General features: G+C 36.7%; 1 protein-coding gene across 3 annotated transcripts in view; it reads right to left on the bottom strand.

Moving 5' to 3' along the window:
• The window catches only part of SHTN1 (shootin 1), a 126,259-nt gene that overhangs the window by 25,835 nt on the left and 79,995 nt on the right, over window positions 1–20,429 (bottom strand). For all 3 annotated transcript variants that reach the window (XM_076009761.1, XM_012774934.2, XM_012774959.2), the window contains exons 9-14: window positions 19,456–19,602; window positions 16,373–16,526; window positions 14,496–14,595; window positions 9,199–9,281; window positions 4,184–4,293; window positions 252–305 (exon numbers count right to left, since the gene is read on the bottom strand). In XM_076009761.1, coding sequence (XP_075865876.1) covers window positions 252–305; window positions 4,184–4,293; window positions 9,199–9,281; window positions 14,496–14,595; window positions 16,373–16,526; window positions 19,456–19,602 — 648 coding nt within the window. The remainder of the gene's footprint in view (window positions 1–251; window positions 306–4,183; window positions 4,294–9,198; window positions 9,282–14,495; window positions 14,596–16,372; window positions 16,527–19,455; window positions 19,603–20,429) is intronic.

Genomic DNA, 20,429 nt, shown 5'->3' with positions numbered 1-20,429 from the left:
TGAAGGACAAGAACAGGAAACAATGACTTTGGTGAAAGTGTAATGACTCTTTTAGAATAGAAATAGCAAAGTGTTATTTGATACATTATTAACACAAAAAGTACAATCAAATAAACTGACAAAAGACATGAGGCTAATTGTAAATGGGAATAAAACATACCAAAAATAATTATTCATAATTACACACATTTTAAATATATTCGCCTTTCATTTCCCCATTAACTAAACAATAAACTGAGATCTATTCTTACCAGTATTCCTTTTAGTTCATCCACTGCACTTTCAGAGGCTTTTGAAGTTTCTGGCTACAATTTTAAAAAGAAAACAATTACTAATTCAGTTTTAAAATACCAATGATGTTTACATGGCAAAGTATTGGTAGCTTATACTGGTGATATGTATGACTATATATTTTTAAATTTTTATTTATCTATTTTTTGAGACAGAGTCTTGCTTTGTTGCCTGAGCTGGAATGCAGTGATATCATCATAGCCCACTGCAACTTCAAACTCCTGGGCTCAAGTAATCCTCCTGCCTCAGGCTCCCAAGTAGCTGGGAATACAGGTGCACACCACCACACCCAGCTAATTTTTCTTTTCTTTTTTTGTAGAGATGGTGTCTTGCACTTGTTCAGGCTGGTCTCGAACTCCTGACCTCAAGTGATCCTCCCATCTTGGCCTCCCAGAGTGCTAGGATTACAGGCGTGAGCCATGGCACCTGGCCATATATAGATTTTTTAAATTAGGTCATGTCTTAAGGTTAGGAAAAAATATTAGCCATGTTAGTGCTCCCAAGTGGCAGTTAAATAGAAAATTAGAAGTATATATTCGAAGCAAAAGGAAGCATGCTACATCTTCTAAATATCATTTTATTGCCTCTTGGTTATCACCATAGATAGAAAAGATTTGGTAAACACTAGATCTCAAAGATCTGATTCCAAATTATTCAGAGCTCTTTATAAGGAACTGTTTCCACTTGCAATGCTGGATTCTACCAGCAAGCAAGGACTAGGGAGAAGGCAGCAGAGAGTGCAAGCAAGCGACAGGGCAGCAAACCTCTCTCAGCTCTACCAGCTCCAGGTGTAGGTCAGCCTCCAGGGGCCTGGCACCCTGGCACGTCTTGTTTGATGAATTCCACAACAGGACCAGAGGCAGGAGACCTGGGACCAGCCAAGAACCTGGCTTGCGGGAGAATGCTGCATAGCTGGCTGGCACAGCAGGAGAGGGCTCAGAGGGGGCGTAGTCCAATCACTAAGTCACCTTAGCAGGAGACTTAGAAAGCAGCATTTGAGTCAGGTGTCTCGAGTACAAGCCCAGTTCTCTTCCGGCCATACCATGAACAAAATAATCTGCAATAAAATTCTGGGTAAGATTCGCCTGTCCCACAGTATCTAATAATCTAGTGGATCCCTCAACTGATTCCCAATTTAATGGAGAGAAAATTCAGCATGAGGCCCTCATGAAAAAGAAGTTCAGGAAAGACTTCTGATCTCCCCGGCCCCACCTCCTTCCACAAGAATGGAGACGGACAGAAAACTTGTAAGACACAGTGAAAGGAGCTCCTAGGGCCTCTCACTCCTGCAAAAGAGGTAAGGCTATACATTCTCTCTCACCAAAAAATGGGAGTTGATCAGTAGGTTGATAACAGCCTATCATCCTTGCTTCTCAAAAGAGAATACAAGAATAAGATCTCATTTCAATTTTTAAAAACGGAAGCAGAGAAGTGAGAGAGGTCTGCTGCTCGTGTACAAATCTGACTGTGGCACTCAGCTTTCATAGCCCGGGTTTCCCGTGTAATACGCATGCCAGTCAGAAGCTCTAAGACACTAATTTCAACCACGCTGGCACCAATGCCACCACTAAGGAATTTAGAAAATATGCAGTTAAATTAGTATTCTCAAAGCAAGCTTAACTTCTGCAGGTCAGCTGTTCAGGTGATAAGCTGTGATATTTGAGCAAATACCCAAAATGCTGCCATGCCACTCAGGCTGCCCTCTGACTGCACACGCCTTTTGAAGCCTGTACGGCACATTCTCATTAACTGGTGACATTTCAGGAAAGCCATGTTGGTCCTGGGGGAAGACGTGTGCCCTCAAGCATGCAGTGGCCATATGCCTTAAAGGTTACTGACCAGGTCATTCAGCACTACGTCTACCCAGCTTAATGATTACCAGCGAAAAACTCAGCTGTCCACTGATCCTTGTTCAGTTGCATCCCAGATTTTGAATTGACATTAAATAATGTGTAACTGTTGGAAGAGTCATGAGAAGAAAGAAAAAGCACATAGTGATACTCTGAAGATGAAAGTTCGTACTGAACACTGATTGCTTATGCTTTAAGAAGTATTCAACATCTTTCTTTCTAAACTAACTTTTTCTTTATGGCATTGCATTTTCTTCCAGTAATAGTTTGGTTTTGCTTATTCTTTCCATAATCGTGGTGATATGAAAGTCATAAAAATGTATTGTTTCTCAAAGATGGCACTCAGACCTTGCATTTTATTTATTTATTTTTGTTGAGACAGAGTCTCACTTTGTTGCCCAGGCTAGAGTGAGTGCTGTGGCGTCAGCCTAGCTCACAGCAACCTCAATCTCCTGAGCTCAAGCGATCCTACTGCCTCAGCCTCCTGAGTAGCAGGGACTATAGGTGTGCGCCACCATGCACGGCTAATTTTTTGTATGTATATATTTTTTTAGTTGGTCAATTAATTTCTTTTCTATTTTTAGTAGAGACGGGATCTGGCTCTTGCTCAGGCTGGTTTCGAACTCCTGACCTCGAGCAATCCGCCTGCCTCGGCCTCCCAGAGTGTTAGGATTACAAGTGTGAGCCACCACGCCCAGCCAGACCTTGCATTTTAAAGTGTTTTCATACTTTATTCCAATGTATCCTGACAACAACCCCATGGGTCAGGTGGCAGGTGCTATCCCATTTTGAAGAGAAAAACGTACAGGGAAGCTGGGTGACAGTGCCAGGGCCTGACTCCAACAACAGTGCTCTTCCCTCACTTGCCAGACACCAGCCCTGGAACAGCTGTACCAGATCATTCTACACACCCAGCTTCTCCTTCAGTTTTACGTTCTGTCCTTTACTTCGAAAACTGCTTTCTGATCATTGGCACAAGATGGAACTATTTTACACAGCTGGCCGAAGCTTCTGTTGCACCAGATGTAAATCTACCCTCAGAGATGAGTATCGTGTCTCTCTTTCCAACTCACTTTCCACTCACAGTCCACGCCAGGGCCCCTCCTGCCGTGCCCGGGACAGACAAAGTGGCAACTTCAGAAAGCCCATCGGAATCTGTACTCAATAGTCATAAAACCAGGGGACATTTAAGCTGCTGAAGAGGGGAATTCTTGAGAGGAAGAAAAGTTTGGTAAAAAAGGAAGAGGAGGGGGAGAATGAAAAGGTGGAGGAAGAGGAAGATGAGGAGAAGGAGAGGGAGAACCAATCTGTTCACACCTAATTAAAGAAAGAAACAATATTCCTCAAGGAAAATGTCAAAAACGATTATGTAAATGTAATAGATAAACAAAGGGACTTATGTAAATGTAATAGATACACAAAGGGAGGGGAGGAATACTGAAATAGACTCTAAGTGCCTCAACAGATCCTGGAGGTATATATGTGCTGATGGTATATACAAAATTTTCTCCTTGAAGTGACCTGGAATACGTTTGTGAAATTTATAAAAAACAATCATATAGGTCGCACTACTTTTCAAAAGTTGTCTTAGTTCTTCTGTTCTGCTGTTATTATGTGCGGTCCCCCCCATTAAATAGAAGCTTCAGGAAGGCAAGGGTTTTTGTCTATTGCTTTATCCCCAGTGCCTAAAATAGCATCTGGCACATAAAACATAATAGAACTACACAAAAGAGTCAGGAATCAAAGAAAAGAAAGAGTGTAACAATTGTTATTTGTTGGTACAACAGTTAATATCAATGTCTCTCTCATAGAGACCACAACACCCTGCAAATAACATGGCTTACTTCCTATACTGATATAGGTTCACCATGGGTCAGAGTCTTCCTAAAACAGGCTTATATGGAAGTAAAAGCTTTTATGACACATTAGCCTTATCCTAAGATTTGATAGTCAGTCCTGATGTACCTTTCAGCAAACTTCCAATTTTTACATTGACAAAAGGGAATATCAAGGAAGCAGAAAAATGGTTAGCCACTCTGTACCTTTGCCTTCGGTCTGGCTGTCTGATTAACTGGTCTGAGATGAACTCCCTTTTTAATTCTATCCATCATCTCTTCAACTGCTTGCCTCTTTAGATCTGTGACTTCTTCAGCTGTTCAAAGAACACATAAATAAATCACCTTATGTTACAAGAAAACAGCTACTTCCTATTTTGGGTGACTTGGAAAGACCATACTATGTGATTAATCACGGTTACTTTTCAGACAGAGTTGTGGAACACCAATAATTTACTAAGGTTAACAGCTACCACGTAGCAACATATTTTTAAAAAATAAAGGATATGATAAAAAAATGAAAGTATAAAAATTTGTAGGATGGAAGTCAATACAGTCTCACCTATGTAAAACAAAGTAGATTTTGTTCATTTGTCAACATGAATTTCTCCAGGTCTTTAAAAACTCAACCTGGTACCTAATCCCAAATATTCATTCATCTTTGATCTCAAAAATGTTTTTATAACTTACAGTACATCTTTTGTTAAATCAGTCCAAAGAAGAAATAACTACCAAAAACTCATTTGCGAAAAATCAAAGAGATGTTTTCATTTTTGGAATAAATCCATAGTCTAAAGAGGAGCAGCAAATAAATAGAATCTATTTTTAAATTGCCATCTTTTGTGTAGGAATCATGCAGAAAGGAAACATTGAAGCAAATCTTTTTCAAGTCTCTTAAAATTGTCAATGTTACAAGAAAACACACATCTAGAAGTAATTGCAATTAAGTAATTAAATTTGACTTAAAAATCTCAACTATCTATTGCCTAACCTTTGCACTATTTTGCTGCAAAATAAATAAAGCTGTTGAGATGTGTACCAATTAGATAAATGCATCTGAGGTGAACGTAAACATATTGATCAAAATAGTGAAATTTGTCTCTCTTGCAGAATAGCTTGACCAAAGCACAGAACCATTTTGGAACATTTATCACCATAAGTGCAGTTCTAGATCTTGTGTTTACCTCCATCTAACTGCAGCTGATTTATTTACATTAAATATCTCATAAGGACCACCCAATTAGTATCTCTAATAGTGTCTACATTACCTGGCATATGGTGGGCACTCATCCAGTATCCACTGACTGACTTGTGTACTTGTGGCTTTAAATGGCTATTAATATTTTTACTATTTGAGTAAAAATTACTAAACCCCAAAAGGCTGACTTCTAAAGGGAGGCCATCACAACTGTATCCCCAAGCTAAATTTAGCTCTAGTGTCAGGCTTTACGCTAAGGAGGTCTAAATCATGGCTTTTTTTTCCCCCTCCTACATAACCAGACTCCACTTTAACCCTGGGTAGCCATTCCTCTTGTGCAAGTGCCAAAGAGAGTCCAGAAGTTTCCATTATCCTCACATCTACAGCTCCACAGTGATGGACGCTGCTACATTCACTGCACAACCTGGGTTTTCTGATACAGTCCTAACTTCAAATAGAGTTCTCTCATCCTCAGAAGCCACTGAAATGCTGGGAATTCACATTTCTCAACATCCAAACGTTTTTCAGATCCACAAGTTACATAAATATCTTTTGCCAGGCAATATGGGAAAGAAACATGGCCACCAAAGTTAGAACTCATCCACCAGTAAATGAAAGATGACAAAACTGTGGGTTGATCAACCATGTGCTCTCAAGTGGCATTTTCTTAGAAAGCTTCTACTAATGGCTCACAAACATCAAGGAGGGGACAAATCAATTACCATGGGTAGAAATCCATTCATTCATTCACTCACTCACTAGATACATGAATATCTATCTACTGTGCGCTACACGGTGCTTTTGCTCACCCTATTCAAAGGCAGAGGAGATAAAACCCAGATCTTACATTCAATACCTGGTATGGTTGTGGGATTTATTGCTGGGAATTTAGAAAACACGTTAAAAAAACATTTGATTATTCAGAAAGGCTGCCATTTTGAGACCAGGAAGAGCTGCGTGGCAGTAGGAACACCGCCTACAAACGGATTAGCACTCTGTAAGGAATGACTGAAACCCAATTAAATGCACCATACAAAAACTAATTAAGGCAGACAGATGGAGAATTATGGTCAACACCATTCAAATCTGCTACAGCATCTAACATAGCAGGAATTTAAAGTAGTTTCTTATATTTGCTTGCCAGAATCATAGTGATAATTCAGAGAAGTGCCACTATCTGTATTGTACACAGATTATAAACCAGGCTTTAATTTCTCAGTCTTTTTCAAATGTAAAGCCTTAATTGGTTTTAAGGAAAAGAAATCACTCTTATCAGATTCCCTACTCAGGCGCAATACAAGGGCAACGCTAGGTTAGCTACACAAGCTTTCTCTCTCACCAACCCTGTTTTTGAACCAGCAAAAAGCAATCTATACGAACTTCTAAACTATTAAGCAGTTCTAATAAATCTGCAAGAATCACCTACAGAGAGCTCATGGTATGTTTTGTAATTCTTTCTGCAATCACACAGTTGGTAATTGTCTCACAAAAGCATGTAATCAGGGGGACAATGGAAATATGCAGGATACTGGAGATTACAGAGAAGGGACAAATGAAGACAACAGGTCTAATGTTATTGAACTGCCACAGGAAAATAAAATCAAATGTTCTTTGAGTTAGTGCTTCAAGGTCAGTCTTGGATCAGAAAGCTACATGTAATTAATTGGGGCTTAAATTTTAAGACCCACTTGAAAAATAAGTTAGTTCCTCAAAAAAAAAGAGACCCACAGACAAAACCATCACCTTATTACTCAATAAAACCTTCTGTTATTACCTAGAAAAACTAAAATGAATTTCTAAATTCCACAGGATTACTCTTCCCTTTCACTAACTTTTTTTATAAAGGCATTTTAAAAAATCTTATGCCACCACAATGTACAAAATTTCTAAAGAATACATTATGGTTGAACAAGTTCAAATTTGACACAAGGTCATAAAGTTAAGGAAATTTCCTTAACTACAATAATTGTAAGAACCTTCTGAATAAAGATGCCCTTTGTCCCTCCAAAAGGGTGGCTGCCACCTTGTCCATTTTTTTTTTTTTTAGCTAACCCATTTTGAGCATTTTCTGTGCTGGACACTACTCTAAACACTTTTTATGTTGTAAGACTCATTAATTCTCACAATAACCCCATGAAATAGGAACTACTATTACCCACATTCTACAGATTAGCAAACTGAGGCACAGAGAGGTAAGAAAATATAAACAAACTAATGACCTAAATATTTGATTAAACAGCAGGCATACCTTTGAAATCTTAGATCTGGTCCGATAAATACATTTTTGTCAAAATCAGAGTTATTAACTTCAAAGGTTGTAATGACTTCTTACAATCGTATTGTAAGAAAATAATAAAATATTCCATAGACCTTCCTTATAATTAAGCTATTTATGAGCCAAAAGTTAGGAATCAAAGTTTTCCCCATTTTAAAACTCTGTGAAAACCTTACCAACCATAGGTTAAATGCCCTCATAAGATGCCAAAAGAAAACACAGTGACAGGGAGACTAGTCCCTGTGTTATAAACGCAAACATAGATGATCCCAATGTTTGATGTTCTACATTAATTCATCATGCATTTTATCATTGTGGATTTATTCACTCAATAATTTTTAATTTTTAATTTAAGGGTGATATCGAGGTTGACAAGTTGATGGTGTGATCTACTTTAAAGGGAAAATTATTTTATTTGGACTTCCCCCAGCCCTCTAGGATATACCAATTGTTCCCCTCCAAAAAAATCAAAATAAAATTGAAATTACAGTGTCAGAAAAAGCTAATAGCCAGTAATCCAGGAGCAGGGCTGCCCAGCAGATCACCAAAGGAAGGACTGCTTCAGAATCCTGCAATGCCTTGTGCAAAACAGAATTTGCCTTTCAGCCCCACTAATGTACATAGGAATAGATTCCAAAGGGTTACAAGAGGTGGGCACAGAAAGCCAATTCACAGAGATGAAATTGGCTTCCATTTGTAATGGTGCTGGCAAGGTTCCTGCTAAAAAAGAGAAGACTAAGTCCAAACTTCAATTCATTCAACATTCAGGAAAGCTACGGGAGGCTGTGCAGAAGAGCAAACCCTCATAGAGCTTGCAATCTGCTCAGGGCCAGAGAGGTAGAAATAACTCAAACACCAGAGCCCTCTACAGTCTGTCCTCTGTGACCACTACAGCCAGAGTGTTTGTTTAAAAAAAAAAAAAAAAGAAAAAGACAAATCTTATCACATTACACCCCTACTTAAGACTTCTACTGCTCTTAGGAGAAATTCTAGAACCTTCACCTTGGCCTCCAGAATGTGGCTCCCCTTACCTATCAGACCACCTCTCTCGCACCTCATGTTCTAGCCATATCAACTTTCTTTTAGTTTTCTAATATACCAAGCTTCTTCTCCATTTTGGACCTTTGAATCTGCTGGTCCTCTGTCCGAACTGATTTTACCCTAAACACCCCCACCCAATGTTCTAAATGCACAACTATTGAGCTTGAACATCGCTTTCTAACTCCCGCAGTCCCTTTCTATAATCTCTCAGAAAGGTGTACTCCTCCTTAATTGTACTTAAGTAATTATACATTTGCTTGCATGGTCATTTGTTTACTTCATATCTGGCTACGCTAGAATGTAACTTGTATATCTTGCATCTCCAGTACACCAGACTGGAGCAGTACATAGAAAGTACTTGATAAAGTCTCAGCTCACTTGCTATCGACTCTAAGAAGTCTTTTCTTAAATCCCTCATTTGGACTTACTCCTCTCTTTCCTTTGCACCCCAAAGTGACCTGTCCCTAAATGAAAACATATTTCCTAGCATATCTCTCATGACAGCAACATGTGTACATTTTTATCCCCTCTAGACAATAAATTATAGGAAGAAAACAACGATTATATGGTCCATTCTTACAGCTATTAAGTTCTTCACACTTCTCTCCTGACAATCTGTTCACAGTCAAAGAACTTAACAAACGTGAATTGCTGAAAAACTGCACAGCATTAACCACTTAAAGCAAACTGAATGGAAGCAATGCTTACTTGTTTCTGGTTGAGCTGCCTTTTCTTTCTTAGCACCACTGCCACTGGGGTGGGATCGTTTCCGGATCATGGACATGAGGGATCTTTGGGAGAAAAAGAAAAAAAAGATCAACAGGAGATTACTGGATGCCTTATGATCCAACAAATAAAATGTATAGATTCTAAATAATCAGTAGAAATCCAACTCTTCTGTACGTGCATGAATATATAACTAGAATTTAAATAACCTACTTTCCATTTTTAATAATGTCAAACTTTTCCTAACCTTACAAAGAAAAAAAAACAACATGTCTCATCTCTTTCTGTGTAAAACCAAACTAATTACTACTGGAGGGAGGGCACTGCTATAATTACTAATACAATGCATACATATTTACAAAGGAAAATAGATACAGAAAAAATTTCAATATCCACTCATAAAATTCAGAAACCGCTATCTATGTAATACATTTGAAGGAGAGGTGAGGATGAAAAGAATTAGAGAATGCTTCATATAAAAAAACTATTGTATATTATCAGTAAATATCTACTTATGAAATATGGGCACAAAAACATCTGAACCTGCATGGTATAGACCAAATAAGCTCTAGTCCATTTTTTTAAACCTATGTAAAATAAAATGATAAATTTTGCCACATTAACATTTTAAAACCCCAGTATATTAAAAGATCCTATAGAGAATGAAAAGTTATAGAATACATAAATTATATAAATCATGAAAAAAAGCAGATAATCCAATACAAAAATGGACAAAAACACTGAAACTCCATAAAAGAGGGTGTCCAAATTTCCAATACACACACAAAAAAAGGTGCTTGACTTCATTAGTTATTAAGAAAACACAAATTAAACTACTCTGAGGTATCACTACATAGTCATCAGATAAGAAAAATTATGTAAGCAAAAAATTATGTAAGTCTGATGATATCAAGTGTTGGGCTTGTGAAGTAACAGGAATTCTCAAACTGAAGAGAGTACATAAATTGGTAGTACCACCCTGAAAAATTGTAATTATCTAGTAGGACTAAAGATACACATATCCTATGAGCCAGGGATTCTACTGCTATATATCTTAAAGAAATGCAAACACTTGTACACCAGGATACATGCACAAGAATGTTCATGTAGAATTACCATAATTTCTCAGAACTGGTAATAATTCAAATGTCCATCAGCACCACAATGAATAAGTACCTTTTGAGATGCTCATAAGATGAATAATACACTAATGAATATGAATGAAATTCAGCCACATAAAATAACATGAATCTTACAAAACAATACAGAGTAAAAACAGCAAGACACAATGATATACGAAAATTCCAATTACATAAAGTTTGAAACCAGGCTCTATAGATAGATATTTATGATAATTTAGAGATACATAGGTAGGCAGGAAAATTTTTCTTCAAAAAAGGCAAGGAAATGATTCCATAAAAGTCAGGATAGTGATTAGGGAGGGACGGGTTATGTTTGGGAAAGGATAAAAAGAAAGGATTCTAGGGTACATTGTTCTATTCCTTGATTTGGAGGTGATGACATGGATGTTCATTTTATATTATTTTAAAACTGTACATAAGTTTGTGTGCATTTCTGCACATGTTATCATTTCCCCCATAAAAAGTTTACAAAAAACAAATGAATCAAGAATTTTTGAATTCTTTCAACTAGATTGTAAATGTCTTCAGTGTGGTAAACTATATATGACAAAATACAGTCCTGAGGAAGCCAAGCTGGGAAGCCAGCAATGGAAAAAAAATACTTGGAGGAAAGGAGAGGGATAATGTGGCCCTTAGCAAAAGGGACAAATGGACCTACGGAGTAATATTTGCTCAGAAGGTGGAACAACCCAATGTTTCTTAATCACTGTAATTTTTAGATTTTTTTTACTTTTCACTTCAACTTTCAGTTATATTACTAATCCGCTAATTGTCTTTTCTTCAAATTCCCAAACACACTGGACAATCTCCAACAAAGCACAGTAAGAAGAAAAAAACCGTATCCTGCTCTATGTAGGCTATCTAGCCTTCCCAATTGGAAAACAATCAATCACTGTACTTTTGACTTCATCTAGTTTATCTTCTTTGGGCTCACAATGGTCCAAAATGGAATTAAACTATTTACACAAAAGTTAGAAACCATAATTTGAAATAAACAAATTTTATTACAAAAGTTGTAAGGAATGAAATAACGTAAATTTTATTTGTTCATTTTTCCACCCTGTCAACTGAATAACAAGAGTATTCAATATGTCCTTGTCACTGCTCCGTGGCAGGGTGGGCTTGAGCATTCTCGTTACTCAGAAGCCCCTCCTCACCCTCTCCCCATACGCTGTAATGACCCCACCTTTGGTTTTGAGAGGAAATGTTGAGAATGTGCATTACTGTACATAAAAATCACAAAGCAGAAATTTATTTGTACTGCTCAGAGTATTTACAAATATTTACGCATTTGAAGAATTCATATTCGTCAGTATAAACTACCAGTAGATGACAGAAAATGTTAGCTTAAAATGTACTGAGTTGAAGCATTAAGTTGAAGACATATGGTACCAAAGAAAAATCATCTGTAATGAAAAAAAAAAAAATTAAAAAAAATCCCAGTCAAGATGGAGCTTAGATTATAAAAAAACAGACTGGGTAGGAGTCATGGGACAGACAAAAAGTAGGACAAGACATCTGGGACCCATAATCCAAACCTCTGGCTATCATCGCCACATTTCGCTGCCATTTCAATTGAATGGTTAAAAGATTCAAGCAAGTGTTACCCCAAGGTAGAACACCTGAGTGGAGAATTTTCACCTTGAAGTTAAGATGTGTTCTTGGCCACTGTGATGGTTGTTCTGTGTGTCAACTTGATTTGGCCATGGAGAGTCCAGATATTTGATCAGATATTACTCTGGGTGCTTCCGTGAGGGTGTTTTGGATAACATCAACATTCAAGTCAGACTGAGTAAAGCAGACTGCCCTCCCTGATGTAAGTGGCCCTCATTTGAAGGCCTGAATAGAACAAAAAGGCTGACCCCTCCCCCAAATAAGAGAATTCCTCCTGCCTAAATGCCTTCAAACTAGGATATTTGCTTTTTCTTGCTTTTAAACTTGAACTGAAACATCACCACTTTCTGTGTCTTGAGCCTGCCAGCCTTTGGAATGGAACTATACTGCAGGCCTTTGGATTCAGACTCGCACAATGCCATCAGCTCTTTTACGGGGCCAGCTGGCTGGCCCTACAGACCTTGGGACTTGTCAGCCTCCATAATTGCATGAGCCAATTGCTTATAATAAATGTATATTTATATCTATCTATATCTGTATCCACATACACACACATCCTATTGGTTCTGTTTCTCTAAAGAATCCTAACTACTACCTAACTTCTCCCCATGAACCATATCTGCCCGGGACCTGTCTTATTTTTACTACCGCTAGTACAAAAATTACCGAGGTATGCCTTCTTCCTCTCCTTCCTCTCTCCTACCTATTCTCTAGGTCAAATGACAGGAAGAGGAAGGAAAAGCATTAAGGCCACTTACAGAAGCCATGGCCCTAATCTTTCTTCCCCCTACTTTCATTTCTAACCATGATCTATATGAAGGTCAAACAAATGGCTCAGGAACAAAGTTGGGAAACTTTAATTGGTGGATTCAAAATCCACTGAAACTCGATACGTATGCAAATGTATTTCTCTGACAAGAAAGCACTTTTCATCCAAAAAAAAAAAACCTTTTCTGAAAAATTATGTCCCATACTATTAAATTCATCTTAAAATAAAAGTCATTCATATTATTTAATAAAAATTTTCTTTAAAGAGCCTTATAAACGAGTTCATACTTGAGATATACGTAGTCCTAAACCCCACATTCATTTGTTAGTATAACTGTGAAGTGCTCTTTAGGAAAAAATTCTATTTAGGTTATACTTTAAATTCTAGGGCCTCTCAACATTTCTCTGAATACAAATTAAAGGCCAACAGCAAGATTGTAATTGCTTTTTAATAGTTCTCCCTCTTCATACACAGAAGTGACCTTTCTTATCAGCTCAAAATTCTAGACCTTAGAGAAAGATCAAAGTGATGAATTTCCAATTTTAAATGTCAAATCCAGAATATCTCCTACAGATTTAGCTACCCAGGAAAGAAAGAATTTAAAATACCTGAAATTCTTTCAATTGACTCTTGGATCTATCATGTGTAAAAATTATTTTGCCTTAACTAACTTCAATGGCGTAAAGTAGATTATGTCATATCCTACCCAGTAAGGAAAACTAATGAGAATCTTTTTAAAAAGCAAAGTCCCATTTTCATAGTTGCGTGGGAGGAACATGCTACACATTCAATTCAGATGGATCAGCAAAGGTACAAAGTACGGATAAATGGCCTCTCTGTGTGAAAGGATTAAAGATTAAACAAATCACATGAGTTAATGAAAGGTAAAGAACCTAGCAAAAGTTTTTAAATGCCATTTATTCAAGAATAAATTATACAAAAGCAGCTACTAACATCATGACGCGAGGAGGTAAGTTGTCACCACAGCAAGACGGTTGTATTATGTAATTCTGGGTGGTGGCATATAGAACCACAAAGAAGGCAAAATTTGACTCTAGATCTCCTAGTGTGTATTGTGCTTAAGTCAGCTACTCAATACCATTCGAGTCACCTTAAGCTTCAGAAAAAGTGAATTCCTGTCTGCATATGATTTCCTGTCACAAGAAATCAAACATAATTCATTTTTCTTATGGAAGTTTCCTCTCTCAGCCTTATAAAAGGCTTACAGATAAGGTTAGTGATAAAAAATTAGTCATTTTAATTTAATTACTAGTTTTTAACAATATGTTTAAGTTTTAGTTTAGCACTTTTATTTTAAAAATAATTGAACAAACCAGAGCGTTTCAAATTCGAATTAGTGAGAGAAAAAGATAAACGCATTCCAGAGCAGCCCAAAATTCCTTTGTCTTACAGGTAAAGGAAATCTTAAGGGTATGGAATAAAAATTTAACACTAGAGTATCTAAGATGAAAAAATGTTTAGCTCCTTGGGTTGGAACATCTATGTGGAATGTCAACATCTACAACAGAAGAACACTTGTAGGCCACAAGAATTTATTCGACAGATGTTTTCTAAGCCCCCCTAAAAGAAGGCAATAATAATATACTGGCCTTTAGAAAATTTTCCAAGAGAATTGCCATATTTTCCATGGCCCGTCTAATGATGCAAAATTATTAAACAACAATAACAAAAAAGGATACCACTGACTTGTTAACATATGTCTGACGCAGAGCCCTCTTCCTTGGTGCGCTTACCGGATGGGATTGGGAGGTGGAGGGGGCAGTGGTGGAGGAGGAGGAGGAGGTGGAGGCACTGAATTCTCAGACTGGTTCACTCGTTTCTGGAGTTCATCGACTGCACAGAAAGCAAGCATTCAGAAGAGAGCTGAAATAAGCAACTACACACCGTTTATACATGTAAAAGAAAAAGCAAGCTCTTTTTATTAAGGCCAACTTGGAAATGTCCTTATGAAACTGCAGCACTTTTTAAACACTTTATTATCTAGTCTCTCACTAATGCAAGAGAGGCCTCCCATCTGTTAGAATATTACCATCTTTTTGCTGTCTATACAACTTCAGAAAAGAAAAAAAAAATGCAGAACAATGGCCGACAGTGGGAAGCAAGCACTGAGTGGGTTGAAGAAATATTTGTTAACAATGGGGTATGCTACTCAAAAACACTAAGAAATTGTTAATACTTGACTTTAGAAGTGCAGAATTAATTTTAAAGGTGACATTTAGTAATGAATTTTAATAGCTGCATACTTCTCTCCTCTGCCTAATTTCCTTCAAAAACTAGAAAATGCTAGAGTCCTTGATTTTAACCAAACTCAGATTCCTAAATGTAACTCAAGAAAACTTTTTGCTCTTTTGATGCATATTCTGGAAATAAAAGAGGTACTGAGTACTGTCTGCATTCAGAGGTGGCTCTCTCTGTCCACAGCCACTCCACTTTCCATGACTGACTGTACCCTCAGTGACTCATCCACTTGTTTTTACTCTCAACACTTAAACAGGCAGCGTGGACTACGTTCTCCAACACCAAGAATCCTCCAGTCATGTCATGTGCACGTGTCTGTCTCTACAATGGGAATTTGAGTTCTCTGAAGACAAAAGGCCTGGTCTCTTATCTTCTCTATTTCTTACTTATCCTAGGGTACAGCTGGGTACACACACAGCAGACACTAAATAAAACACATTCAAAACTGAATCTCAAATATCTCTAGTGTCTGCCTCCTTCATTCATATTAAAGAGGGCTTTGGCCACAGGATACCCTGATATTCACTAAAAAGAATGGAATAAAATTTCTTAACTTTGAATCAATTTTTAAAAAATTATAATCAGTTTTCATTGTGGATTAGAAAGCACTGAGTGTTTTTATAAGGAAAGAAGCCTACATGGTTCTTCTGCACAGATTTCAAAATTCTAGTATAAAATTAACCAAAAATATCTGAAGTGAATATTGAAGCTGTTATAAAGGAAATGTACCTGCCTCCTTAAATTACCTACTTTCCAACAGAGACTTATGCATGTGTAGTAATCTAACTCACACATTCCTGTTAAGCCTTCTAGAACTGAATGAATAAATCTTTTGATGTAAGTATTCCCTGGTGTTTTAAAAGTTTTTCCATTTAATGTATATATTGTTGCCTGTTTCATTGTTCAGTGTGATATAGAAAGTATTATTTCATGTGTATAATTAGACAGCAAAGATGAAGGTAGTGTGAACACCAAAGATGATGGCAGTATTTAAAAAGTTTAATATTTTAACAAAAGCACTCTAAAATGAACAAAATAAAATACTCAACACATACTCATCTCTGAAGCTCTAAGAAATGCTAAAATGTTTGGTCTTCCCATGCTAATGGTATCTCTGTCATAATTCTGTATGTTATGCTCACAAAGATGCTAGGTTCAAAAAAGAGGTTGAAAATACTGGTGAATCATTTGATCACAGCAGCTGTCTAACTGAATTGCAATTGTTAGAGATGGAGGAATTTAAAACCAAATCTTGATATTTTTCTATAGCATTTAGTAAGTGTTCTTAACTAACTATATGCTAGATTTTATACTGGGCATCAGTAATTTACAGATTAATAAGAAGACACAGTAGCCTACTCCGTGCTTTTACCTGAGTGCTTTAAATTTCTGGCTTTCTCCTCAGAATTCTGGTATTTCAATTCCAATTCCTTTTTATCTTCTTCTAGAAGCTCCAGTTGCTGTTTGAGGCTGTGCATCTCTTTGTGGAGTGTTTCATTTTCTAGTTGCTCTTCTAATTCTTTGACCTATAAGTTATAAACAATATCTTATGGGGTGATAGTTTTCCCTTTGTCAAAGAAAAGGGAAAAAATAAATACATATTGCCCTTTGACTCTGTACTTCACTGCAAAAAGATTCCATCTTTAAAACCACACAAATTCTGGATAAAAATAATACTTAAAATCATGATCAGCTCTTTGATTTAATATAAATTTACTGGGGAGTTATGTACCAGACATCTTAATCTTTACATCTTTTTATACAAAAGTAAAATAATTAAAATTCATTTAAAACAGATTAATGCTTTTGTACCCATTTTTTTTTTTTAGGGAAAAATTCAGGTAGGGAATTTTTTCACCTGCAAAGGTGAAAACACCTCTGCAGGCACAATTTGGTAATTGGTATCAAAAACCTTCCCAAGAACAGAAGAAGGAAAGGCCCTTAATTCAGTAATACCACTTTTAGGAATTTGTTTTTAAAAATATTCAGATACGGGCCAGGAGTGGTGGCTCACGCCAGTAATCCCAACACTTTGGGAGGCTAAGGCAGAAGGGTCATTAGAGGTCAGCAGGTCAAGACCATCCTGGGCAACATAGTGAGACTCTATCTCTACAAAAAATTTTAAAACATTAGCCAGGTGTGGTGGCATACATCTGTGGTCCCAGCTACTGGGGAGGCTGAAGCAGGAGGATCACTTGAGGCCAGGAATTGGAGGTTGCAGTGCGCTATGATCCTACCACTGCACTCCAGCCTGGATGACAGTGTGAGACCCTGTCTCTAAATAAATAGAATATTCAGGCAAGTGTGTAAATATATTCATTAAAGTGCTCTTTATGACAATGAAAAGCTGGAAATAACCTAAATGTCCACCAATATTATTGATTCAATAAATTATGGCATGTTCATTAAATGAAATACTATGTAACCATTTAAAATCACATAGCTTACCATAAAGTGACATGGGAATATATATTACCAATTGAAAAAAAATCAAAAAAAAAAAAGAAAAAAAGAAAAAAATCAGATTACACGATAGTATGTGTGGTATGATTCCATTTAAACAAACAATATATATGCTTGTAAAATTATATATTTACATAAAGTTTAGATATGCACCAAAATATGGGATTAACTTTCCCTATATTTATAAAATTGTTTATTATAAGGAACATAAGTTATTTTTATAACTGCAAAAATAATATGCTGTGCTTAAAAGATTGCTGAATCTACAAGGAATTTACAGACAGGGAAGAAATATTTTAAGCCACATACAGATGGTCTGGTCCCCGACTTATGATGGTTTGACTTACAATTACTTGAGTGTACAATGGCACAAAAACAATACACATTCAGATATCATACGTCGAATTATGAATTGTGATCTTTTCCGAGGCTAGCAATATGTGGTATACTATCTTACGAGGCTGGGCGGCTGCGGCCAGCTGCCACTCCCAGGCGGCCTGTGATCACCAGAGCAAACAACCAATACTCCGCAGTGTTCTATGCTGCCAGATGATTTTGCCCAACTGTAGGCTAATGTAAGTGTTTGAGTATGTTTAAGGCAGGCTAGGCTAAGCTATGATATTCAGGAGGTTAGGTGTATTAAATGCATTTTCAATGTACAATATTTTCAACTTATGATGAGTTTATTAGGTCATAATCCCATTGTAAATCAAGGAGCATCTGCACATGAAAGATAATCCAGAACAACTATATAGAGAGCATAACAAATCAAAGTAATTATTGCTGTAATTTCATTCATGACTTTTACCTAATCTTTAGTATCTCTATCCCTATCCAACAAGGTATGCGTACAATAATTTATTCCTATAGCTCAGTTCAATTCGGTACATTCTAGGCATGTATTATTTACTAAATGACTCAACTGCAAGTAGTTGGACTTTCCAGAACCAAAAGTTAAATTCTAGAATAAGCTAAAAAAAAAAACAAAAAAAAAAAAACATTTTTTCACCTTTATTTGAAAAGGTAATTCCTGCACTTGGGAACAAAAAAGAAAGAAATTCTTTCCCTCTTACTCTGTTTCTCAGTCTTCTTTCCCAGGGACGATCACCACCTATCTGTCCAGAGGCACTCTACACATATACCAACAGACACGTCTTCCTGAGGAAACATAAAATCAACTCAACCTCACCACTGATTTCATAAAAACTTCAGAACTTCCAAGGATTAAATGTCAGTGCTGCTGCTCACAGAGACTTTGACAGGTGACAACAAACAGCAGCTAACAGCCTTTCCTTCCCCAAGTAGGCGCATGGTAAGCAGTACAAATATTGATGTAATTTTTCTTAAGTGGTTTCTTTAGGTTGAAAGTCTTTGTTCTGCCTCTTCACCTCTCCTCTCCCACCTCCTCTCCCCTCCCACGATGACTATCCTTTCTGCCTAGCACACAGAGGTAGGCTGTGTCAGCTGGAATAGCTCCACTCATACAGACTGAAATAACCACTTAGGAAGTCTTTAAACATATACATTTGTACAAGTTTACCAAGTCAGAAATTTTCTCTAAGCAAACAATTACTACTAACATGGACTTTTCTTTTACTCCTTCTTTGAATAAAACCTATGACCTCCAACAAGCTCTCTGAGACTAATATAGCCTCTCAGTGTACAGTCTCCTAAAAACGCAATGTTTCCAAAAAACGGAAGTCCAGACTCTGCATTATCAAAGCTATTTTTGAGTCATATCTCTTTCCCTTTGCTTCTTATGACCCCTTGGACAGTCTAAAGATCAATGTAAAGTCTACAACAGTGTGCTATAAATTTTAGTTTGGAAATAAATTAAGTTCATTTGGTATTTTTTTCTAAAAGGTCACTGGAAGGACTTAGTAACTAAGGCAAAATATAGAACTACAAATGACTGGCTGACTCCTTTCATTTTAAATATACGTGTGTACATATGTCTGTGTGTACCTAAGACTCCAGAATAAAATCCGTTACCTTTTGCTGATGCTGAATTTTCTCTTCTTCAAGTTGCTGGATGAGTTTTGCATTTTCATCTAAAGCTTTCAAAAGCTGCTGGTCAGGGACAGAGCTCTGTAGCAGAAGGTGACTTTGTCTCTTTAGCTTGTTTTGTTCAATGAACATCTGCAAAAGTTCAGTACAAGAATACATATATACCAATCCATCCCACATATTTCAATGGCAACTTCAGCAAAAGCAAAGTACACAGTTTTTATTAAAATGTTAAAGGCAATTTCTGAACTGCCTAAGAGTTTTAAAAGCAGTGATTGCTATAATTTCATTCCTAATTTTTATACAATCTTCAGTACCCTTACTCCTGCCCCCAACAGGGGTGGAGGTGTGTATAAATAATTTATCCTACACATCCTACAATATTTTACACATCCCACATATTATCCTACAATAATTTTATTATTGCTTGAAAATACATTAATACTAATAGTAATAGCTAATATCAAGAACTTACCTTATATACTCTACTAATTATTTTATATGTATTATTTTCATCTCTTACATCAATCCTATGGTTAAGTGCTTCTACTATGAACAGGTAACATTTACTAAACACTATGTGATAGATATGGTGGTAATCATTTTATATTCATTGTATCATCTTATCCTTACAACAACACTGTCAAGTAGTTTTCTCCCATTTTACTAATAAGGTAACTAAGACCCAAAGGGGTCAAAGCAGCTTTCCCAAGAACATAAGTAGTAAAACCAGATTTAAACCCACATCTGTCTGATTTACATGCCCAGGCTCTTAATTATCTGGCGAATGTCCTCTGCTATTTATTAGATGTAATGTTTTGTGTTAAACCATTTAGTTTTTCACCATTGATGAAAGTAGTCAACAGAAGAGTAAAGGGGAGAAGGGAGACAGTATACTTTTATTGAGTACTTTATTTTAGTATTAGTGACTAATATATGTAAATTGCTTAATAAACAAT

Source organism: Microcebus murinus, chromosome 14 (genome assembly GCF_040939455.1).
Source record: "Microcebus murinus isolate Inina chromosome 14, M.murinus_Inina_mat1.0, whole genome shotgun sequence".
NCBI lineage: Eukaryota > Metazoa > Chordata > Mammalia > Primates > Cheirogaleidae > Microcebus > Microcebus murinus.
This window is presented reverse-complemented; position numbering and strand designations above follow the sequence as displayed.